Genomic DNA, 23,937 nt, shown 5'->3' with positions numbered 1-23,937 from the left:
CTTGGCGTCTGGCGTGGGAAAATCGGGCCAAGATTTGCGCTTCTTTTATTTTTATTTTTTGCCAAAAATATTTCTCAAGCCGCGCCGAGATCTTGTCTCCCCCTTTTCAGCAATAATTTTCAGCAAAGGGGACTGCGACTGGATTGGGGGAATGGGCTTAGTCACCTTTCTGGACAGGTAGTCCAGGTAATCGAACGATTTCTGATAACAAAGGCAACCCGCTGTCTAGCAGCCCTCGGACTGTCAGACAGCTTGACCCTAACCCGATATATATTATATATCTTTTACAAGCTATATAGCAAATGACAACTCTACTGATTGCGACGACTCATAGGCCAATAAAATTTTGAATTTAAAGGAAACCTTTCCTTCGAAAGGGGGAGCCTTCTGGGGATCTAAAGACTGTCTTCCATTTGGCTTCTTTCAATTTTAATTTCATTCAATTAGCCGATGGAAATCTCACACAACAGAGAACCGATTCACAATGCTTCGGGCTTTTAATTGTTCCCTAAATTGATGGTGGGCGGACACGGACACGGACTGGGACAGACACTTGTCTAATTGCATTTATTCATAATAATGATAAATCAGCATTCATAGTTCACTTCATGAAGACTAAATTGAATGAGCTTCTTGGGGGGGAGAACGACTGATCTTTTTATTCCACGATTCTGAGCATAAAAATGCATTTCCTAGAACATGAAAATGGAAAAATTCAAACCAAAAGATATATTTTCGACATAACTTTATTGCTTGAAAATTATTCGAATCGAAAGCTAGAGACTATTATGGTGGTAGTTGTTTTTTCTATCCGAGCTGGAAGAAAAGAAAAAACACACAAACAGCGGGCCAGCGAAAATGTTTATTTAGCAAACGATCAACAGGAGAACAGAAATTTATATGGACAGGCCAAAGTCAATCGGTGGAAATCCCCAATAACAATGCCAGCCATAAACTTGATGATCAAACGAAAACTCTCACATGCCGGGGGTGCGAAAGAGTCGGATGTCGATCGGACGAAAGAGACGGCAAGTCAGTGGCAAACGGAACTGAGATCAATCGTCTCACGGTGTCCCAGATCCAGATACAACTACCACATTGGCTTTTGTTCATTTTGGCCAAAAAACAAATAAATTCATTTTTAATATGCTCCAAGGAAACTAAATTTCAAGGCAGCCGCCCCCCCCCCCGCCAAAAAAAAAAAGTTGGTGTTTTTCAAAATTTTATGGATATTTTGTTTCAACAAGAAAAACAATGCCAAGACATTAAAGAACACAAACAGATACAGCTAAAGATACAGATACAGATAGAGATAAAAAAAAGCTAAGAAAAGCTAAAACAGACAGCGCGGCATTTTCAATTTTTTCGATTTCCATTTCAACTGCAATCGCAACTTCAGCGGAACTTGTCAATGTTTACAAACAAACATTATCCACCAACATATATATACCTATTATCCCCCCCAGATTCAACCCGATTTATATGTAATTTTTACCTTTTTTTTGGCACAATAAATTTTAGTTGCAAACATTGTTTATTTTCCGTTTTGGTGGAAAACATCAAACGACAATAAAGGAAAAACCTAATGAAATTTTGAATAGATATCCCACAAAAATCGGTGTTTACGATCGGCCGGGATTATCTATATGATTTCGAATTGTTCGCGCCCCTTTCTTCGGCAATTATGAGTTGTACTCTGGGGGGTGGTGGTGGTGGTAGCCCCACCACTCTGGATAGATCAAAGAACTCGGCTTCTTCTGTTTGTTGCCATTGCACTTGGATGTTGTGGCTGGGAGGGTGGATGGGCGGGGACTAATGCCCCAAAAAGGTGTGAAATAAGTGGAGAAACGTGCAACACGCTGCCTGCAACGGGGAAGGCAGGAAGACAGCGCCCAAAGTCTGATATCAAACAGACACATTGGCAACTGTTTGAAGTGCAATCGGCGTACGATCAGAGTTCTATATATAGAGCCCAGGCCATATCTCTTCGGAAATATTTCGTTATGAGTGGTTTATGAAAGGAAGTGTTTGGGCAAGTGATTGCAGATCTGAGAGGATCATAATTTCTGATGCTTTACGAAGCAAGAAAAGAGACTACCTCCTGAGAACAATTAATAATCCGGCAATAATCCATGGAACTAATCACTTGTCGAGCAGGTGTAATGCGGAGGCGATTGATGGATTGATTGATTAATCGACTGGCGAATGGATCGGGTCTGTCCATAGAAAAGTCCCATCAAGTCTTTGCCAAAACTAAACAAAAGCCAACAAATATCAACAGGCCCGAAGACGAAGGAAATCACTGTGGAAGTCTGGGGAAGCTGCCAATATATATAAATCTTTATATGCACGACCATAAATCTTGACAGCCAGTTGGGCAACAACAAAATTTTAATCAACACTCATTAAGTCTACAAGATCGCTGGCAATATAATTAAGAGAAATTAGATTTCCACCGAGTCAGTGGCAGTCCCAGTGCCAGTGCCACTGAGATGATTATGATCATCATCGAAAATTGAATCGTGATGATCAATTCGATGAGATGGACGACCTGTTGGATGAATGGACGGTATATACTCCCGAAGAGCTCCAGCAGACTTTTCGTTGTTTAACGATTTTGCAATTCAGCTGTCGATCATTTCATTCATAAAATCTTGCCACGCTCACAGATACATCTATATACTAGGCAGGGGGGCTGTACAAAAGCGGTTCCATTCACACACTGGGGGAGATCCGTTGATCTGGAAAACTCGCACATCCACATTCACATTCACATCCACATCGACATCCGCACATGGTCCCACCATCCAGTTTGCCAGTTTCGCCAGTCCACCCGCTCGGATCTCTCACATCTCGGTCCACTACAAACGAAGTGATTAATTCATGTAGTGGCCAGTGGCGGAGTCCCCTCCCAACCCCTTCTTACAGCCACCACCCGCCTGGGCCAACAACAGCCCCCTTGCAACAGTTTTCTCAATGGGAACTGGTTTCGTCAGTTTCAGTTCGTTCATTCGATCGATCGGCCGTCGCTGGCGTTGTTGATATTGGGGTTTATGTTATTATATTCATCCTCACCTGATCCCCAGCAGCTGCTCATCCGGTCAATGTGAGAAAAAACTAAAAACAAACGCTACAAATCTTGGGAATAGCCAACCTAACGAATAGCTAATGCCCTTAAAGTCGGATTAAATAGAGGGGTTTGGACTGAAGTCATAGGTCCTACTATTATCCTGGTTGAGTAAATATTTATTTATTTAAGATGGTAGAGTATCTAGTGGAGTAGAATGCAACTTTTTCTTTTTGGACTTGCACAGCTTAGAGTTTGAAGCTGAAGGAGATTGGAGTTGTAGTTGTGGTTGTAGCTGAAGCTAAGACTGGGTCTAGGAGCTGGGGTAACTGATCAACTGGCCAGATATTGAGGAGAGCCGTGGCTAAGTGAATGATGTGGTGGTGTGGTGTGGTGGGGTGGGGTGAGCCGGGTCCGTGCCAAATGAAATGCGAAAGTTGCTGCCCCGGCATCCCGGCACACACATCTATCTGACATTCAAATCAGCTTAGAAAACTGCAACTCGGCGGCTCTCCAAGCTCCAAGTGGTCAAGACCAGGCCCAGGTCCAACCTATTTGCAGCATCCGCAGTGGCAGCACCAGCAGCAAAGGAAGCAGAGTGGGTTGAGCAAAAAAAAAACTCAAACTAAAGCAAACTATATTTTTTTTAGCCCCCTTCTGCGGAAGTTTGTCAAGCACGTAAAACAGTTAATGGACACAGGATATGTTTCCGGGCTAAACTAGTTTCCACGTCTCCGCTTTTAGTTTTTGTTTGTGGAGTCGCTTTTTTTAGAGTCTGTCTGCACCCATCCAGGTTATTAATTATCAATTTGTTTTAATCAATGAATGTGTAGGAAACTAGTATCAGAAGAGCCAGAAACTAGTTCGTTCTGCGCCCATATTGGCAACAGTTTTTGACTCGATTATGATGGGCCGATGGTGGTGAGGCTTAATTGGCTTTTAATTGCTATGGGAAGTTCGGTTTAATATTTTCACAAGTTCCTCCTCTAATCAAATCTGTGTTTTATGCATAAATTAGATATGGAGATTTGAACGACGAGTCTTCTCTCTTCACTGGGGAGGTGAGTGACCCTCCCAGCCCTCAGCTAATTAGAGAGCCGCTAGAAGATCGGAAACACAGATCCAATCTGGGATCTGGAGGCTCTGACTAATCGGCAGAGTTCAATGCAATTTGGCAAAAACGGGAAAACTTTTATCGATTTGTACTTTAATGAGAGGCGGAAGTAGGAAAGCCGATTAGATTGCAGAGAACTGAAATAAATTTTGAAAAATGTCAATAAAAGTTCCCGCCAGCAGGAAGCTTCTACACGATTTTATGAATTTTGAAAAGAAAGTTTCCTGTTTCTCAGTGCAGATTATAATCGATATAATCAACCTGGAATTGGCAAACATCAATCTTTTCTCACCAATTTGGATTTATGCTTATAAACAGCGACTGGAGAGCACTAATCCCGCCTCTTAATCCAGTTTCTCCCTCCTTGGAGTCTTCAAGTCATCCAATCTCCATTTAATTTAATTTAACAATATGAATATCAATAATTGAGCTGGCCTCACAAAGTTCCCCCAGCACGGCTCTAATGAAGCAACGAAAGGAAGCGGCATGGAGTCCATCCCAGAGGCGGTGGGGACTTTACATTTTAAAGCGCAAGATAAACACGAACGATCGGATGCTGATCGGATCGGATAAGTCGGGGGCCCCAAACCCAGAAGACCATACCAACCGAAGAGCCGAAGATCCGAAGTTGCCGTCGATTGTCGCGGCTTACAACAAACAAAGGCCCCATGCCTCATGCCCCATGCTCCAAGCCCCCAGCCACTCCTCCCTCTCGTGTGGCAACGATCGTGTGGAGATGTTCAGGCCGATGTTGGAGCCACCAAGAGCCACCGAGAAAAATACAGTAGCCGAGCAGTAGCCAACAAACAAATTACACACAATTCAAACTCCAAACAGAAGATTTCACAGCCGCCACGGCAGAACAACATTATTATCTGCTTTATGTCCAGAACCGAGGCTGGCGATGGCTCTGAAGAGGCTTGGCCTGGGTGCCCAGATGTGACGGTGGCGCTTCCAGAGTGTCCAGCGCGCAGTGGCACCCCACGCTCAGCATCAGCATCTTAAACATCTTCAGCATTCAACGTCCAACATCTCATGACGATGATGAAGATGCTGCTACCGCTTCTACTTTAATGATGTTGCTTCAACCGCGATGATGATGTTGCAGATGCTGGTGATCATAATGATGTTGTAGACATATAAGAACGAATCAACTTGAATGGGACGGGCGAGTGTCGTTGCTATTGTCGCTCAGCACTGAGAGAAAAGGAATATAATCTATGATATAGGGATCGGTCAAATCTCCTACCTCTGAGAAGAAATGTCCTAAAGTCTTCAGACTTATAGAACCTCCCCAAAACTTATATAATCCCTTCTATAGTAACTATAGTAATATTTTGAAAGAAAATCTCATTTTTCTGGCAGTGTAAGCTCTGGCTACTGTTCAATGGGAATGGGATGGATGCCTGGACTGTGGCCTGGGCTTGGATACGGTGGCTCCGCTGATTCGTTTGCTCGGTTGTTCGGTTGGTTTTTCGGTTAGTAAACCGGATGTTCCTAATCATTGCTAGTTTGCCTCAAATTAAATATGCTTCGTGTGTGCGAGTGTCTTTTGTTTGTGTGCCTGCCATGCAGATAGATTATAGTTTATGCCCACCAGTATACCAGATACCCAGTCAGTCACACACTCATACTCATACTCGCAAATGTGAAGCCTTCGCCGGACTATCTTGAATCATGAATGAAAATTGTTTTTGCCATTGCGAGCTTTTTTTTATCGGACTGCCAGTCAGTGCCTCTGACGCATCTCTGTACACAAATATCGTATATTATAACTAGGGTTGGACTTGTTTTTTTTTCGTTTTAGTTGATAACCCCGGGCAGTTCTGGACAACCACACAAGCCAGTGGAATTCTTGGTTTTATCCCGAAACACTTAATTGATAGATGAGCATGAATATCAGCATCAATTAGTTGGAATTTTTCATCGTGGCTGTAAAATATTTATTATTATTTTCCCCAAAACAAATATCAACTTAATTTCAATGTTCCCTCTTAATAGCTTTCACACACTCCAGGGGCAAAGATCAAAAACCTAGTAAACCAAGTAAGAACCCCCAAAAAAGCCATTATTATCTCCATAGTGCGGTGGCTCTAAGTATCCATTTGGTAACGGCTTTGAATAAATTAAGACATCGCATCGCATCGAATTGAACTGAAATTAAATATGTATCTGAAGCTGTAAAAACATTTTGTCTTGCTTTATGGCTGGGACGTTTTCGGTTTTTATTTATTTTTCGGTAAACAAATTTATTTTGGCCATTAATTGATAAGCGAGTTTCGAAAATGGCCCCGAAACGTGTGACGGAAGGCACTTTTGGCCATCCCGCTGAGTGCCAGATGATAAAAACTGAATCAACTGCTACCAAAAGGGGCAAAATATTAATTGTTTTTTAAATAAGATGCCAAGAAGACTCGACTGGCGCCACGACAAAAGCCCACACGGCATTAACCTAATCGGCTGGTAGTTAATTGTGGGCTCGGGTGTAGGTATGGGAAGTCCAGATCTCGGCTGGGGTCACTGGCGATAGGGGGATATTCTTCTCTGGAGGAATGAAGATGCTGGAAGATGCAATTTGTTGCTGGGTAATAAGCCCACGCCAACTAAAACAACTGGAACTGGACATTCCGCCTGGCACCCCCTCCTCAGGCCATGACTCGGCATAGCACCTGGCCTCTGGAGCCCTAGGATCCCCATCCCGATCGAACTGGACCTGCTCTCCAGCATTTGCATAATTGCACAGCGAGAAATCTAGCTTCTGGGAAGTCAAAATTTTCAACGAAATCAGACTAGTTTTTTTAAATGCAGCCCAAAGGTCTGTGGCATTGATCATTAGACTATTTTTAATAGAGAGATACCAGAAAATAAAAAGGGGGAGAATGAAGAATCGGCTGGAAACAGGGGAGAGTCAGCAGAAGGATCTACAGCCCCAGTGCAGGACCCGTGGAGAGTCAACCAGTTTTTATGGTTTAATGCCGCCACAAAAGCGGTTTGGTCAGCTGTTCAAACTGCTACCAGCGCCTGCCCACTCCCCCAAGCTGCCACCCCACCGACCAGCCCAGCCACCCAGCCCCTCCGACCCACCTCGTACACTCCTAGATGGACAAAAGTTTCACCTGCTCGCAGTTGCAGCTTGCGTGCGATCCAGTCGAGTGTTTGTTGGCATTAGCCATGGCTAAGAAAAGCGGACCAAGTACAGGCAGCAGGCAACTGAAGAGCTGGAGCTTGTTCCTCCTCCTCCACCCCAGCCTCCATGTTGCACCGCCGAGTTGCAAGCATAAAATTTTCACACTAGCGATGCTGCGAGCGGTCGTGGCTACCTAAACAACTGAAACGAACGCAATTAAAATATAAAACTACACAGGCGATTTCAACAGGCGGCGGAAGAACGGCCGAGAATTAACGAAAGAGGCCAGGTCGAGGGCAGAGGGCGGAGGGGGGAGTGGCCCAAAAGAAAGGTCCATTGACAAAACAAATTTATGTGGAGAGCCACAAATCTTGCCGGTTTCAAATAAACAAAACTAAATGCCTAGACCCTAGAATAAATTAACTTCCGATGTTCGAATAACGAAGAAAGAACTCAAGTACAGTGCGGGAAATGAGTAAAACACTACAGTTCTACTCCAAAATCTAAATCAAGTAGCACCAGAATATTACCTAAAAGTCTCTTAATATAACCCCTTACTCGTCTTATACTCCCCACCCGCACTGTACTCTACTTATATAAATATTCCCCAAGTATCTAGATATTCCTTCTTGTATATACAAAGTGATTCTCCTGAGTCATCTAGCCTCCACCGATCTGGAATCGGGTGTTATGGTCAACGTCAGGCAGCGGGGATTTCAAATGCAGCCGAAGCTACGAAAACACTCAATAAAATTCGTTGATAAATTGCGATCGGCATCAAAGGTAGCCCACTGTGCGAATGGCGCTACTCCCCTGCCCCCTGACCCCGGCTCCACAGCTCTGGGGCCAGGCCACTTGCAGCAATCTTCTATGGAAATTTATCGATTGTTTTTGTTTAGAGAATTTTTCGGTTCGAATAGACACAAAAGCGCCAGTGCCGACATGGTTGAGATGAGGATCTCAGATCTCGGATCTCCTCCATGAGGTGTTTCTTATGGGCCCTCCATCTGATCGGATCGGACTTTGATTGGACCGAGTAGCTATTCACAAATCAGAATATCTTCTTTCTGTAAAAGTTATGGCACGGCCCCAGATATAAAGATGTTGGCAGTAGAACGCTTAAATAAATCTGCTCAAACTTTAAATCAACTTGAATTGCATATTTGGGCAATTTTTACGATGGCCACTTGAGCGTCAGAATCATTAATTTAATTAAATTACAAGCCAGGGCTTCTAATTAAGTGTTATGACTAAACGCCCCGAATAAATTCCATTTTCTAATGGAAAAATGTATAACACCTACGCGCCATAAAATGAGATCCGATCTGGCCCTTTATTCGGGCCGAAAGTAGCGCGACGAAATGGCTCTTAACTCAAATGACAATTGCAGAAAAGGCATTAAGTCACAAAAACCCATTAGGCATTACCCGAAGCGGTGATGAAAAAACTTTAATTTAAAATGCTGAACAAATTATGACATGGCAGAAAAAGCCGGGCCCAGACGCAATGGGCCAGAGACATGTTTCACATATCGCCCTTTGTTTTAGGCCAGCTTGCCTCTTTAATTTTTTGGGCCAATTGAAGCGTTAAATTATCAATTGGCCAAAGGGGTACAATTGGCCAACTGAAAGCCGGCTAGAACACGATGGCTAGAAGAGAGTCCGGGCGGACACGCTTGAATTGATGATCAACGGCCGATCGACGGCAATCGACGACTCCTGGAAAACTTTTGAGTCTTCGCTTCGAGCCGGGGGCAGGCAACTGGAAAATTGTGCCGACACAATCATTATGACAAGGCAGGTGTTCTCATATTCCGTTGCCAGTTGCCTTATTGCTCCTCCCCTCCCCCTGACAGACTTGGCCCAAAACATATTTATATGGATCGAGATCCTGTATGATTCAATTTTTCATCGATTGCATTATCAATTGGTCGACTTGGTTGGCTGCTGGCTCGGTTGGTAAATCATAAAATGCAATTGAAGCTGTCCCAAGAACTGGTTTCCATTGCCGTAATTTGTTGCATCTAATCTAGATGCGAGTCTCTAGGTGTGTGTGTGCTGGCATGTGTTTGTGGACAGGTTGCCTTTTGTTGCATTAATTGATTCATATTTGTTCGTCTTGTCTAGGCAGCTTTTTAATGGGATTTCGGTTTCCTTTTTTTTTGCTCCATATTTGGCATTTATGATTAATTGAATTTGTCTCGAAATGGCCAAAAGTGGCTCTAAGAAATGTGCTTTTTGTTCGTCTGGCCAAATTATCAAATAATTAGCTAATAGCACGCGCCAAGATTTCTTTTTAATAAGTTCCCCTTTTAAGGAGTTGCAAAAAATGCTTGCCATTCGATTAATTTTAATGCGTATTTTATAAATTAGTGAGATTTTATTCATTAATTATATATATATTGGCCTTGGGTTTTAGTTTCTGCAAAACATTTTAAAATTTCTTGTCAAACTTGTACTACGATGGCAGCCGATCGTGAGCTACAATAAGTATGCTATGGTTTTTTATTGAAGGCCCTCTTAGGTAGGCAACGGGTTTTCTCACAACTCTACCCACCGCTAGATGGCGTCTTTTCTTTTTTTTACATGGAGAGCAGATGTAAATAATGAGCAAGCACTCGGAGAAATATTTATTTTATTGAATAATTTTAAATATGTAAATAACTGATAAGAAATATTAAGATATTAGAATACTATAGATATTTCCTTATACAAGCAATTTCTTTAAAATAATAGTTCTATAATAAAAAATCAATTAAGGTGATAGAAAATATTATCAGCTAATTGCTCGGCAAATCGAACAGTTGAGAAATATTCACAGCACTACTCACATAGAACCCCCCGCCTTGGTAACACTTGAAGAACTCTTCTTCGGCATTTCAAGGTGTAGGCTAAGTGCATTATAATATTAAAGTGGTTGCCTCACAGCCCCCACTCTCACCTCCCGATAAGGTACCTTATCAGGCCAGGCCCGGCCACAAATATTTGTGTTTTTTTTTTCTGTTACTTCGTATACCCACTAACCATACAGCATATAGACAACCCATTTCATACAACGAAAATGGACGCGAAAATTTCTTGCGACAGGCCCCAGCAGGCCCCAGAGCGGATTTCTTACGCTCTTTTACGCTCATCGTTCGTTCATCTTACGCTCATTCTCGCATTAAATGTTTTCTGTTTCTCAGTCTCTAAACGGAGCGCGATGAAGAAGGTTGGCCTGCGCTTCGGTTGATCTTTGTGTGTATGCGTGTCACACATTCACATACACGGGTGTATGTGTGCGTGCGATTTCGTTTCGAAGCCAGCGCACAAAATTTTGATTTTTCTTACTTTTCAGGCTTGCTACCCTAACCAAATTCGGGTATTCGTTATTTGATGAAATGACGAAAGAAATTATATTATTTTTTATATTATATTTTTTATTATTTCAGCATACATTTTTAATTTATTTAGGAATAAGATTGAGTGTTAGTAGTAAATGATTACTGTATATATATTTTTACGAATCATTAAAAATGAATATGAGAAAATGAGAAATGAGAAAATTTCAGAGTATATTTCAGTCGGAGTCACTTAAAACGCCGATTGCTTTTAAGTTTTTGTTGTTCTGCAAGAGGCTTGTGCATGCCTACTCTAACGATGGAATGATTTTTAGGGGAGGGTGAAGACACGAAAACAGCTGATGGAATTGTTTACCTTTTTTGTTTACAATTTTTCAGGCACTTGTTATTAATTTGGGTTATTGTGAGATTTAATTAAATTATTGTCGTCAATTTAATAATTTCCTTATATATTTTGGAACTTTAAAAAAGTCGCCGCTCGAATTTTTTACAGATATACATATATTTGTATATATATACATACATATTTACATTGGTTTTCTGATACCTCTTGCAGAACAAGAAAAACTTAAAGGATATAGGCGTTTTGAGTAACTCCGACTGAAATATACTCTGAAATTTTCTCATTTCTCATTTTCTCATATTCATTTTTAATGATTCGTAAAAATATATATACAGTAATCATTTACTACTAACACTCAATCTTATTCCTAAATAAATTAAAAATGTATGCTGAAATAATAAAAAATATAATATAAAAAATAATATAATTTCTTTCGTCATTTCATCAAATAACGAATACCCGAATTTGGTTAGGGTAGCAAGCCTGAAAAGTAAGAAAAATCAAAATTTTGTGCGCTGGCTTCGAAACGAAATCGCACGCACACATACACCCGTGTATGTGAATGTGTGACACGCATACACACAAAGATCAACCGAAGCGCAGGCCAACCTTCTTCATCGCGCTCCGTTTAGAGACTGAGAAACAGAAAACATTTAATGCGAGAATGAGCGTAAGATGAACGAACGATGAGCGTAAAAGAGCGTAAGAAATCCGCTCTGGGGCCTGCTGGGGCCTGTCGCAAGAAATTTTCGCGTCCATTTTCGTTGTATGAAATGGGTTGTCTATATGCTGTATGGTTAGTGGTATACCTTTGTATTATCGGTTGAAAGAGAGAGAGAGAGGAAAAAGTGAGTTTAGTTTGGTAAAGTTCAAAGTGGTGAAGGTCGCACGCGCAAGAAGGCTGTCTGATAAGTTTGTTGGCGATCTTGTTGTAAGCGCTTTGGCCCGATTATTGTGCTTGGTCAGTTGTTTATGGCCTTTTCTGTTTTTTTTTTTATGCATTTTCGCCCTTTTTATTACAGCGCTCGGTGCGTGCTGATTAGCCATGTGCTCGGATTTTTACAACAAGCACTCATAAGCCGCAGCATCAACATTCTGCTAATTGGGGGGCTGGGATGCATCCATGGGATGCATTCAATTGAGATACATCCGTTAAAGCGTTTTTGTTTTTTTGATAACATTGGATGAATGAAAATGGAAATAAAAATAGAAACGTTAAGGGACGTGATTAGATAAGTTTGTTGGTCTTTTGTAAGCGTTAAACTCATTTGAATATCTACACAGAGAAAACTATTATAATAAGCTCTTGTATTAAAATTTAATAAACTGATACACCCTGCACAATACTAATGAAATCAAAAACTTCTCCAAGCAATTAATTTCCCAGCGAAACAGCAACAAAAATCAACGTCAGGCTGTAAAAATTTATGAATGAATAAAGCAGAATCAGGCGAATATATCACACACACTCATACTCATACAGTCGCGAAACCCCAAAAAGGCGAGCCAAGTTGGGGCGAACAAAACCGAAAAAAACAAAAAAAAGTAATAATAAAAAGCAAACAAAACGAAAATCACAAATAGTAAGTGAGTACAAAGTGGCTTGCATATGAAATATAAAACAGGCAAGATCTGACTACAAACGCACATATTTACATGAATATGGGTGTGTGAGTGAGTGACTGAGTGTGTGTGGATGAATGAATGAAAAATTGTAGAAGCAGCAGAACAACAACAGCAACAAAAAGTTGTTAACGCAGCAGTTCCACGAACCAAAAAAAAAAAAAAATTAACCAAAGAAAAAAGCAACGACACGACAGGGGAAAAAGATCTGTGAACAAGAAATTTGAAAGGTAACAAAAACTGAAATTAAAAACAAAAGCCTAAATCTGAAAAAACACGAGCAAGTGTGTGTTGGCAACTCGTTTTAAATTTTCATTTCCATTTGCAGCAGCCAAGTACAGAGAAAATAATATTTTAGAATCTCCAAGTATCTTAAACACTAAATAGCCAAAAAATAAATTTAAAAAAATGATAGTTAAAGAAACCAAAAAATAAAATATTTAATAAAAGGATAATTTAATTTTTTTCGGTGCAACAGCTGCCCACAAACTGTGCGTGGCATGGGTGATAGAGCGGGTGTGTGCAACCCAAAGGGGGGAGTTCAAATTATGAATAAATAAGAAGTTGGAGCGAGAGCGAGAGCGAGCAGCTTGAAATCAAAATAAATACACAAAACTAACCAAAACAAAGCAAAAACAACGACTGCATTTGGATTTCAAGCTGCCCACGGGCTCCAAGAAGAGAAACAGCAGGAGAGGCTGGGGACTGGGACTGGGCCTGCGCCCCAATAAAAAGAAGCGGCTCCAAAGACAAAGCCCAAGCCCAAGAGATATAAAGAGGAAGCAGAAGCCCAACCAAGAGGATGAGAGGAAGAGGAAGAACTGAAAGCCGGTTTGCAGGAACCAGCCTAGGAATGGCTTGTGGGGAGAAAGAAAGAGAGGGCGTCAGCAGCTCACGCAAAAAAGGAAGGAAACAAACATCAAGCCCCATCACCAGAAGAGAGCCCCATCGTACAGATATAGAGAGAATCGCTGCTATCGAAATAAAAACAACAAAAACAAAAAGAAGCCAACAAACAAGATCCACTCGTCGTTGCCTTATATTCCCCCCATTCATCAACTGCATTTCAAAGCCGCCACAGTTTTTATTTCAATTTTTTTTTTGTTCGTTGCTTTTTCAGAACCAGCTATTTTTCCATTTTTTTTTTTTTTTTTTTTGGTCTCTTGAGTATGAATGAAAACGAACGTGTTTCTTGGGGAGAGCCCCACACGAGAGAGCCACTACATACATGAATGGATGAATGAAATGAGCGCCAAAATGAATGAAAGTAGTGGGCCTCTCTGTTCTAGCGCTCTCACAAGGTGGAGCACTCACGCTCTCTCGCTCTCCTGCCGGGGAGCATTTTTATACAATTTTTACCTTATTTTTCGCAAAAAAAAAAAATCATAGCACACATTAAAAACGAAATTTAATTTGCTTTATTTATTATTTCGCTTCGCTCGTTTTTGTTTTGTTGCTGTGTGATCGCTCGCTCGCTTGTTATTTCCAAAGTTTATGATTAATGAGAGATGATTAAAGGCAGGCGGTGTGCGTCAGTGTTGGTGTATGCGCGTTCAGATACATTTGTATCTGTGTGTGCGCACATATAATTAAAATAAGGGCAGCCTGCGCGTATCTTCGTCCACATAATGTAAACTAAATTTACGTGCCTGGGCTGTTCCGATCTTGCTGTCCTCTTCCCGAGCTGGTCCCCCCTTTTATTTTTTATGCCATCCCCAATGCCCGTTTTCCATTCAGCATCTGCGCAGTTGTCGCCGTTTTGCATGTTTTTTCTGTTTTCTGTGTTTTTTTTGTGATTTAATTTTTTTTTTGATTTTTTGTATGCGAGTATTTTTTTCTGTTTTTGTTGCCATTTTACGGCCGCGATCTTCTAGCAACGAGCGAAAAGTTCATGCTGGCAGCCGTTTTCAGAAAAGGGACTCGGCTGCCACACATGTACGATGGTACATACACACTATATAATATAGTTGGAAAGGGGTGAACCCAAAATTTAAGAAGGTTTATTTAAAAATTTCTTATTTGTGATAAGGACTACAATATTAAAGATTTTAATTATGTAGAAAGACTCTTTTTTTCACCTATTTACTATTTTGACACAGATAATTTACATTCTACATAGTAAGTAAAATATGCCTACAGTGCGTATGAGTGATAAGAGCACATCATGAAACCTTTTTATGGAAAACAATGTTTTATAAGGTTAAGAACCCTAAATACACTCTTGAATCAAATGTTTTACAAATCCCTAAAGATATTTTTGCTGACAAAACTACGTATGAGTAATATTTTTACTCATTTCACCACGTATACGTAATATTTTTAGCAAATTCATAATTTTTGCATATTATCTGATAAATTCTATCCGAAAGTTCACCCTAACTACACATATTTGTATATATTTAGTTGGGCACTGACTTTAGTCTTGGGTTGCGTTGACATTGAAATTGTTTGCGCTTTGTTGATCTCTACGCAGCGATAAGACATAAATACATAAATACTTTTTACGTTTTCGGGTTCTTTTGCTGGCGGGGACTGCCTTTGGGACCCGCTAAAGAAACGATTTTTATTATTTGTTTTTATAAACATTTAAGCCCAGCCATTGGGGCAGCTGGGATGAAGGATTTCAAATAAAATTATATAGGATGGGATAGTGTTTCCAAACAGTACAGAATTATTAGAAACAGAAACGTATTAGGTTTATTATTAGAGTCCTCATTTAATATTTACTAAATTATTAAGAGACTATATTTGAGACTATCAAATTCTCAGAAAATTTGAATTTTGGAATATTTTTGTAAGCCTTATCAAGTATTTGTCATCGTTTCGGCATTTACATACATAATTCCAGTTAAGTACCAACCGAAAAAATGAGAATTTCCCATTATTAAGACACATTATGAACATACATACATTGTTCTCAAGATGCATAACAAATGACCACAAAACATTGTCCGATACAAATACAAATGAGTCTGTTTCTGACACACAGATACTGTATGTCTTTGTGCAATAATAGATAAAATATACTACACACATGCCAAGCGAGGCAGAAGCAACAGAAACAACAACTGCGATGCCAGCGATGTTTTGTCACATTACGTATACGAACAGTTGACAGAGTGAGTGACTGACATATTGCCTGATTGACAGCGGCAGCAGAGAGGGGCCCGAGCGAGGGGGTGCTGGGGCAAGGTGGTGCTGCACATTTAAGATATTTATTTCGTGCATTTCGGATGCAAATGTATTCGGCAGTGAGATATTTTTTAGTTTCGAAAAGGAGGGAGCTACCCGGTTGCAGGAGCATTTGAATGAATGAATGAATGAATGGATGAGTGAGTGAATGAATCTGTGAGAGTTCGCTTGGCACTTTGCCGAAGGGGAAGGGGCGTGGAAAAAGGGTGCGTGGCAGGCCCACCGGAAGCTAACGACGTGACTTTTCACTGAATTATGAACCCAACTATGCGCCGCATTAACATTATAATAAATACACTCGATATGCTACAGCAATCCCACACACTTTATTTATTCTGGGGCCTGGCAGAAATATGTATGTGTATCTTCTCCTGCATTGTTTTCCCCATTTTTTAGCAAAGCGCTTTGTTGGCTTTATCTTATCGGTAAATATTTTGGCTCGCTCGGTCCCTCGGCGTCTGCTCTTCGCCTTTTATCGCCCAGACCAAAAGGCAAAAACGTAATAATAAAGTGGCGAAAACAACTAACCGAATTATGTTCAGTTATGACGACTCCAGGATATCCTTCCGAATAAAAATAGCCTAAAACTACAGTTCTGATTTAGGAACTTCTTACTTAATTATTTTTGAGATACAAGAAACAAAAGTAATCTCTCACATTAGTTCTCATTACCTCATTGTATTGTGTGTGTCTACAAGTGAGTCTAGATAGGGTCGTACCGCCCCGCAACTATATAATTGTTGAACATTAGCTCTTCAACAACATTTTGCTCTTCAATTATTCGCATTTCTTGGAACTCTGTTATCAAGCCCACAACTCAGCAGACCTCAAAGTGCCATTCCACAAACCAAACACCAAGCGAAATAAAGTCTATTACTGGGTAAGGAGTATGAATCTAATGTGGGTTAAGGCACTTGGCCAGTTCTCGGTAACTCACCCAATGATGCCTCATGATCTGAAATATCCGATAGACTGCAGATCGGCAAGTCCTTGCAGCCATGGATGGGCTCCTCCTTGATAAAAATGGTTTTGGACTGGAAAGTAAAGGTACTCATTAGTTTAAATACTTTTTAAGTCAAGAACCCTAACCCCCATTCATATAACCTCAAAGAATCATAATTTATTATTGTGTTATACAATCCCCTTATTTATAAACAAGCCACTTTCACCCAATTACAAAATATTCAAGTCTCGGGTATAATCAGAGCTCCCCCGGCCGCTCTGAAAAAAAACAACAAATGTCGTGGCATAGATTGCCGGCAATTGACTGTCTGGGGGGACGGCAGCACTAACCATGGACGGGTGTGCCTGCCCCAATGTTCGGTGACAGAGTCCCATGGGCCGCTCTGATGGGCCTGATCATGTTGAACGCGATCTAATAAATTGAATTGTACATTTGACTCGCAGAGCACTGCGAACACAGTGGTGAGGCTGTCGCTTAATGATAATGGAGGTCAAAATAGTCAAACGAAATGCTTAATAAATATCGTAATCAATTTTTGAGTGAATCAAGTCACTCAGTACCAAATTCGAATTGGAACCCAATTTTGAGACACCAGGATCCACAAGTCTCTTGTCTTTCGTCTCCCGTTCAGCTTCAGTTACGTGTTTGGGGAGAAACCCAAAACTCGAAGGCTCTGACCCGGCCAGACAGGTTGGATCGGATTACCATCGGCGGCTACATTTTCCGACCGACTGGGCATGCGCATGTCCTTTGTGTGGAGAAAGGATCGGTCAGGCTAAGGGGTCAGGCTGTTGGCCCCGACGGACCGGATGAAAGTGGTCAACGGCTTGGCGGAGCAACGGATATGCTTACCGCAGGCGATGTGTCAAATGCCTTCACTTGGGACCTGCTCTGACAGGCGATCGTCAGAAAGGAAGGGCTACCAGTTGGCTACCAGCCGAAGAACTCAATACCCTTGACTAAAATTCCAAAGGTTTTTCAGGCATTCTTTTTTAGATTTAAGTTATTCGGAACTTAATGGAAGGATGACCCGAAAGAAGCCTTAGAGTCCCAAGGTGGGATTCTTTCTTTTCAGTTTGTATTCCCAAATTTGATGAGACCTTTTGTCTATCCAAGTGCGTCAAGAGCCAAGTGGCACGCTTATGGCTTTTATAGCAAACAAACAAAAGACTGTAAACACAAAAGGCATTCGGAGGAACGCGAACGAATTAGCAATACCCTATCTTATAAAGGTTGGGGTTTATAGCCAACCCGACTCCATAGTCCAGAGTGCTGAGTGCTGAACATTTTTAATAAAACCCACAAAGCATAACACATAATAATTTCGTTTTGTTTGGCCAACCAAATTTAGTATTCAGGCAACGTGATTTGCATTGGCAAGAGGATGACACTGTCATCGGAGCTTCTCCTGGATTGGCATAGAAACCGATGGACAGGCTATCGATCACTCGATCAGCAAATCCACTTATAGGATGGTTATATATAGAATCTATAGATGCAGCTATCGATCAGCGACGTGCTACCTAGTTTTGAATATGCCGGGAGTCCTATTCGACTCTTGACCATCACGATCAGAGCTTTCAGACCAATTATATTCAGTGACCCATTCAGAAGCACTTCAATTACTGATCGCCCATTAAAATACCGAACTGGATTACCTTAAAGTACTCTACTTACCTCAACTAAACTGGACAGAAATGTGACTTTGCGGTTCTTTTTGAGTCTCATGGTGCTGGCCTGGCTGGAGCTGTTGCAAGAGCTATTACTGGGCGGTGGCTTGAACAGATGTCCGTTGATGGCGTTCAGGTTGAAGAGCTCGTGGGCTGCCTTATCGAGGAATGCCAGCGAGGGGTGGGAGTGCGAGGATACAGTTGCAGCGGCGGCCGATGTGGTTCCAATGGCCGCGGAGGCGGGCAGGGCTGGGGGCAGCATAAATTTCGTGGCAGACAGATCTGTTTTACAAATCGCCAATTCCATATTGCGCAGGCATCTAGAGAGGGCGATAATACAAACAATTAGTGGGCTGCTCAATAAACAAATCAATGCAATTATTGCGGCGGGTGGTGAACCAACCGGGTGTGAGGTGTTTTAATTATCGCTCAATTATTGGCTTATTTTCCCGCCTCATATCGCTTTATTGGACCTCATTGGCACCTCCCTGTTTCTGTTCTGGCTCTGGAGTTCGCACCTCTTTCATGGCTCAATCCCAACTCTGTTGACTCAAGGAATTATGACACTTTTCCCCACACAACCAGGGTAGAGACTCTGTAGCCAGAGAGATCAAAAGTGTCCCGCCACCTTAAAAAGCGGCCACAACAAAAGAGCCGACCCAGCGGTTTCGAATATGAGCACACTTTTAATTTGTTTACACAGCATCCATCATACATACAACTTGGCTGCTTGGATGGATGTTGGATGCTCGCTGTTTGGAGGATGAAGCCAAAGACGACCCCCAGCCAAAGGGTTTCAATTTTCTAAATATATTTCTAATGGGTTTACGTTCTCCAACGAGTTCTCAGAGCTCTCAAATATTTGTTCTGGCCAAGCAGCCGGATGGCCAAGACGGGATGTAAGTTTCAGGGAAAGAAACACGAAAAGATACTTTGAAGTGTCGCCACAAAGAGATCGGATATGAACATCACACAGATTCTCTGAGGTTTATTTCTTTAAATATTACCCCATTGGGAGTATTTGGGGGAGTACTCATGCACTTGTTATTATTATTATTATCATCAAAGGCCTCTGGACAATTATTATATTCTTACAAAAATCAAATTATAAATTCCGAATAATAACAAGTTCTTTGGCCCATTTATCAACGGAAGTGGCCAAGATAAGCTTCTCAGAGCAAGAAGAGCAAGTTGAAGAAACCCCAAAGGCCCCACATGAGGGTTTTTCTCAAATGCCCAGCCAGTATCACCCGATGCCACTATAAATAACACGGTTTTCAGATAAAACCCTGAAATTACGCATTAAATATTAAAAGTATTCACATTATATACGCTTCGAGTGATAAAAACAATGAATACGCGAAACAACGGTGGCAACTAAAGAATATTTTTCAAAAATATGACATTATGGCTGATTGCTTTCCAGTTCATTTGGCTTCTGTTTTTTTTTAAATTGAGATTATCAGAACCATTGAGGCATTAAATAAAACCTTTATGGAAGATCCAAAATGATACAGGGATCCTCGATTATTGGTTATCCAGAAACCCCCTACTACCGGAGAGTATCTTTGGACAGTGCCCGCTTAATTAGATACGCTATGCAAATGTATAGATACTGTCGTCCCATCGGTGACGAAGTCCGTCTCCCATCTCTGTCGCTCTTCTGGAGAGTGTTGTGTGTTGCGCGGACAGTTATCTAGTCGCCTTATCAGCCATACATACATATGTAAATCTCCCGCATATACATATATACATATGTATGTATATATGCCTTTGTAGATAGATGCAAGTGTGTATGGGTGGAAGAAATTCCGCCATGTTAGCGCTGATCTAACTGAACAAAAACAAATCGAAAATGGCTCAGAAGACATGTCTTCAAGGCGACTTGCGGTATACCCTTTGGGGTGTTCTAAAAATGTTATAAAAAAATCACTCAAAGAGTATCTTTTATTTATTATTCGAAGAATCTAACCCTCTAAAAACCCCCTCTATAAGATCTATAAGACCCGCGTAAGAATCGTTGCATAAATTTGTGGTTCTGCTCTTGCGAAATAAATCTCGATTTGATTTGCTGATTTGGTTGGTGACGCCTCGACTGAGGCTGAGCCTGTGTTATATATTCACATTCACAAACAGATCTGCCCGTAGTATGGTCAAGTGAGTGCACTAAAAACGAATTGAAGTTAATCAACATTTAAATGGATAATAAAATCAGCGAGTGCAGTCCACAAGCTCCACAAAAAGTTGATTTATTTCGCGCCTCGCAGTGCAATCAATTCAATGTAGAACAGCCATAACAGAAACGGCACCAACAATTACTAAATCTGCACAAAAATAATACGTCTATATGCATTCGGTTGGTGGGATCTATATATATATAGACTGGCGACTGCACATGATTTTGAATATGGGTTTAAATACTAAGTGTTCTTTTCACACGAAAATAATTTATTGACGCATAAACGTGGCCAAGATAATTGGCAACTCTTGGCAAGTCCAATTGATTTCTCAGCTTTGGCTTCAGGGAAATGCAAATATTTGACAAATTAGGGGGATTACGCAATAGACCTTTTGGATCGGGAACTATAATAGTTTTGATTTCGAAGGCGGGGAAAAACATTCTTCCAATCATGATTATGCTCGAGTTCAGTTCTTATCGGTTGAATATAATTCGCAGAAAGTATCACGTTCCATTGTGATTTTTTTTCAAACAAATCGTCCTTATCGCTGAATTCCCCAGTTACCAATAGATAATGGCTTTGGAAAGTCAGCAATGAAAGTGGCTAAAGGACTTGATACTCAATTCTACTTGATTCTCGAGGGCCGAAGAGAGAAGACTCGAGGGTCAGGCGAAAAAGAGTCGCAATCGCCAAACTATCTGAATCTGAACTAAACCTTATCGGCCAGACACACACAGATAACCGAAAAAAATAAACTAAAAAGGCGACAACAAAAAAACCACATTGAAATCCAAAAAATCGGAGCATATGTTTTCCCTGGAAAAAAGAGCAATATGCGGAGCTCAATCTTTTGGGAGGGCCGGAGTATAAGTGGACCAAAGAAGAGAGTGTATCTCTGTATCTCAAAGATCTTAGTATCTTTGTATCTCGGTGTGCGGCTTCGAGTCTGGAGCCTGGGCGCAGCAGATGCTTTAAGAACAGATTGTAAACGAATATGATCTTTCGATATGGTGCACACTCCTCGTCCAGACGCTTGCAACAGCAACAACAACATCAACCATAGGGGTGCAATTTTTTGGTGTGTACGTAACGGTAGAATACACATTTAGTCGCATTTGCTGCCACTGCCACAGCCACTGCTGCTCTTTTCCCTCTTTAAAACGTTCGGTTGAAAGAAGGGATCTTCGATCCCATCCCATTCCATACCATACTATACCATCCCATCTAAAGATGATCCTCGGACCTGCCTGCGCACATGTGTTTTTCTGTATCTGTGTGTATTGTGCACGGCCTGTGTGTGTGTGTCTGTATCTGTGAGTTGTCTTGTCATGGGATCGATCTTGATCTCAGCCTGTCTGCAGCAGGTTGATACTTTTAGCATTGGACCCGGCGCAGAATCCGAGTTTAGCGTGGCATGGGGCAACGAACCAGCCCAGAAGAGATCCACTGAACCGTAATTGTTTGTGGGTATTTATGGAAAAGGATCTTGAACTGGTCTTTTGGTGCAACAGGCGAGGGAGGGCACTGAGACACAGAGAAAGGGAGTGTTCAATTATGATCCAATGATCGTCACAGATCGAAATTATCGATTGTTTTGCAAGTTAGGATATCTATCATGGGGGGTATACACTCTCCTAGAGATTCTCTTGGTGTGTAACACTTCTAAAATCTTTGAAACCCATTCTGGTAACAACTACTAATTTTCTTTTAATCCTCTGATAGCCCTCCAGGTAAAGGTTTCAACAGGAAAATCCCAATTATGTATCTGGTTAGATGCCCCCTTGAAAATAGTAGCAGAGTGGTAGACCCATATCTTTTTTATTGATACCTAAATCGGTTTCGAATTCTTGGCCCAAAACATTTCACACATTCTCGATTACAGAATTAAAGAAAGAATCTAGCTGCCATTAAATGATCGACCCAAATGCAATCAAAGGGCATGGAATAGAAGCTCATTTGCGGCACCGGAAGCTGTAAAGGAACAGCAGTAATTTCGATAGAGTTCCCACAAGGGTTGTGTGTGGAAGTGGCCCAAACCGAGGCTAGTAGCTAGCTAACTTGGCTATGAAGAGGTAGAAGAAAACCAATTCAAATTCTGTTGGCCACAACAAGTTTGTAGAGCCGCCGCCGCCACAATCCTGAATCGAGGCGAGATCGCTCGGTAGCCAAACCAGTTTTTTTTCCTAGATTCATTCAAGAAAACAGGCAACACACCAACCAACCCAAACTATCGCGATCGCGCGAGAAAGGGTTTACATACAGGCAGAGAAACCGGGATTTAATATGGTATTTGACCAGATTTATAGTCCCAATTGTATGAACTTGATTTCTTTCAGTGCATTCGGTGGAAAATGAGGCAGGGGCACAAAAAAATAATACTTGAACTACTGTTTTCAACACTTCACTTCACTCACCGGTGCGGGGCAATAAAATAGCGCCCCTCTGGAACCGCAGGTGGGGACTGAGGACTGGGGGCTGGTTGCTTGACTTTTGTGATTTGGGTCTTTTTGTTCTTGCTCGTGCGTTGGGTTTTATTAGGGTATCCAAATTAATTACAGCTTCAAATTAGGAGCACAATCTTGATCGGGATACCTCCGACTCCGACTAGGCCTCTCTCTTGCTTGCCTCTGGGTCGATCTTTAGAGCCCTTGGGATCAGCAGGTTGATTAGGGCCGTAAACGCGAATATCGGGGTATTGCCAGAGAGAGAGACAGATTACGTGCCGGAGACAAAGGAAGAAGAGGAGTCGGTTTAGGCCGGCTTATAAGACGCGAAAGGCGATACGAAACAAGAACCGAAGAAAGGAAGGACCGTCCGACACACACACACACACACACACACACGCTCGCGTCTTTTTTGGGCAGATTTCTGTGGTTTTCTGATGGATTTTTGGGTAAATATTCCTGGTTCTGGTTCTCTTAAGATTTAGTTTTAAACAAACTTGCACTTTTTAGCGAATTCTTCGGGTTGCGCGCGCACTGTGGAAAAGTGTTGCATGAGAGAGCGATGCTCGATTATCTCTGCGGTTTCTATTGCACTCACACAATCACACTGGCACACGATTTTTGATTTTTGGCTTGGGGCTGGACGCCAAGTATCTTTATATTTGCATATATTTGTATTTATTTAATAATTAATTTCATTGTTGTTTCATTCAAATGGTGGTTTTTCGACCGTTATATGCCGCGCTATCACCTCACTCGCTCGCTGCTAAGGTTACTCTTTCCGTTTCCGCAGAGCCGTCCGAACGCGATGAGTGAAAAAAACGAGTGATCGAATACAAACCCTCCGACACTCAGAGCCCGAAATCCATTCGG

General features: G+C 41.5%; 1 protein-coding gene across 1 annotated transcript in view; it reads right to left on the bottom strand.

The window, feature by feature from the left end:
- Positions 1–23,720, bottom strand: part of pnt (ETS transcription factor pointed) — a 49,974-nt gene extending 26,254 nt beyond the window's left edge. Inside the window, exons 1-3 of the mRNA XM_043211753.2 lie at positions 23,035–23,720; positions 18,448–18,760; positions 16,744–16,840 (exon numbers count right to left, since the gene is read on the bottom strand). Coding sequence (XP_043067688.1) covers positions 16,744–16,840; positions 18,448–18,747 — 397 coding nt within the window. The 5' untranslated portion in view covers positions 18,748–18,760; positions 23,035–23,720. The remainder of the gene's footprint in view (positions 1–16,743; positions 16,841–18,447; positions 18,761–23,034) is intronic.
- Positions 23,721–23,937: the final 217 nt, after the last annotated feature.

This window comes from Drosophila bipectinata, chromosome 3R (assembly GCF_030179905.1).
Source record: "Drosophila bipectinata strain 14024-0381.07 chromosome 3R, DbipHiC1v2, whole genome shotgun sequence".
Lineage (NCBI taxonomy): Eukaryota > Metazoa > Arthropoda > Insecta > Diptera > Drosophilidae > Drosophila > Drosophila bipectinata.
This window is presented reverse-complemented; position numbering and strand designations above follow the sequence as displayed.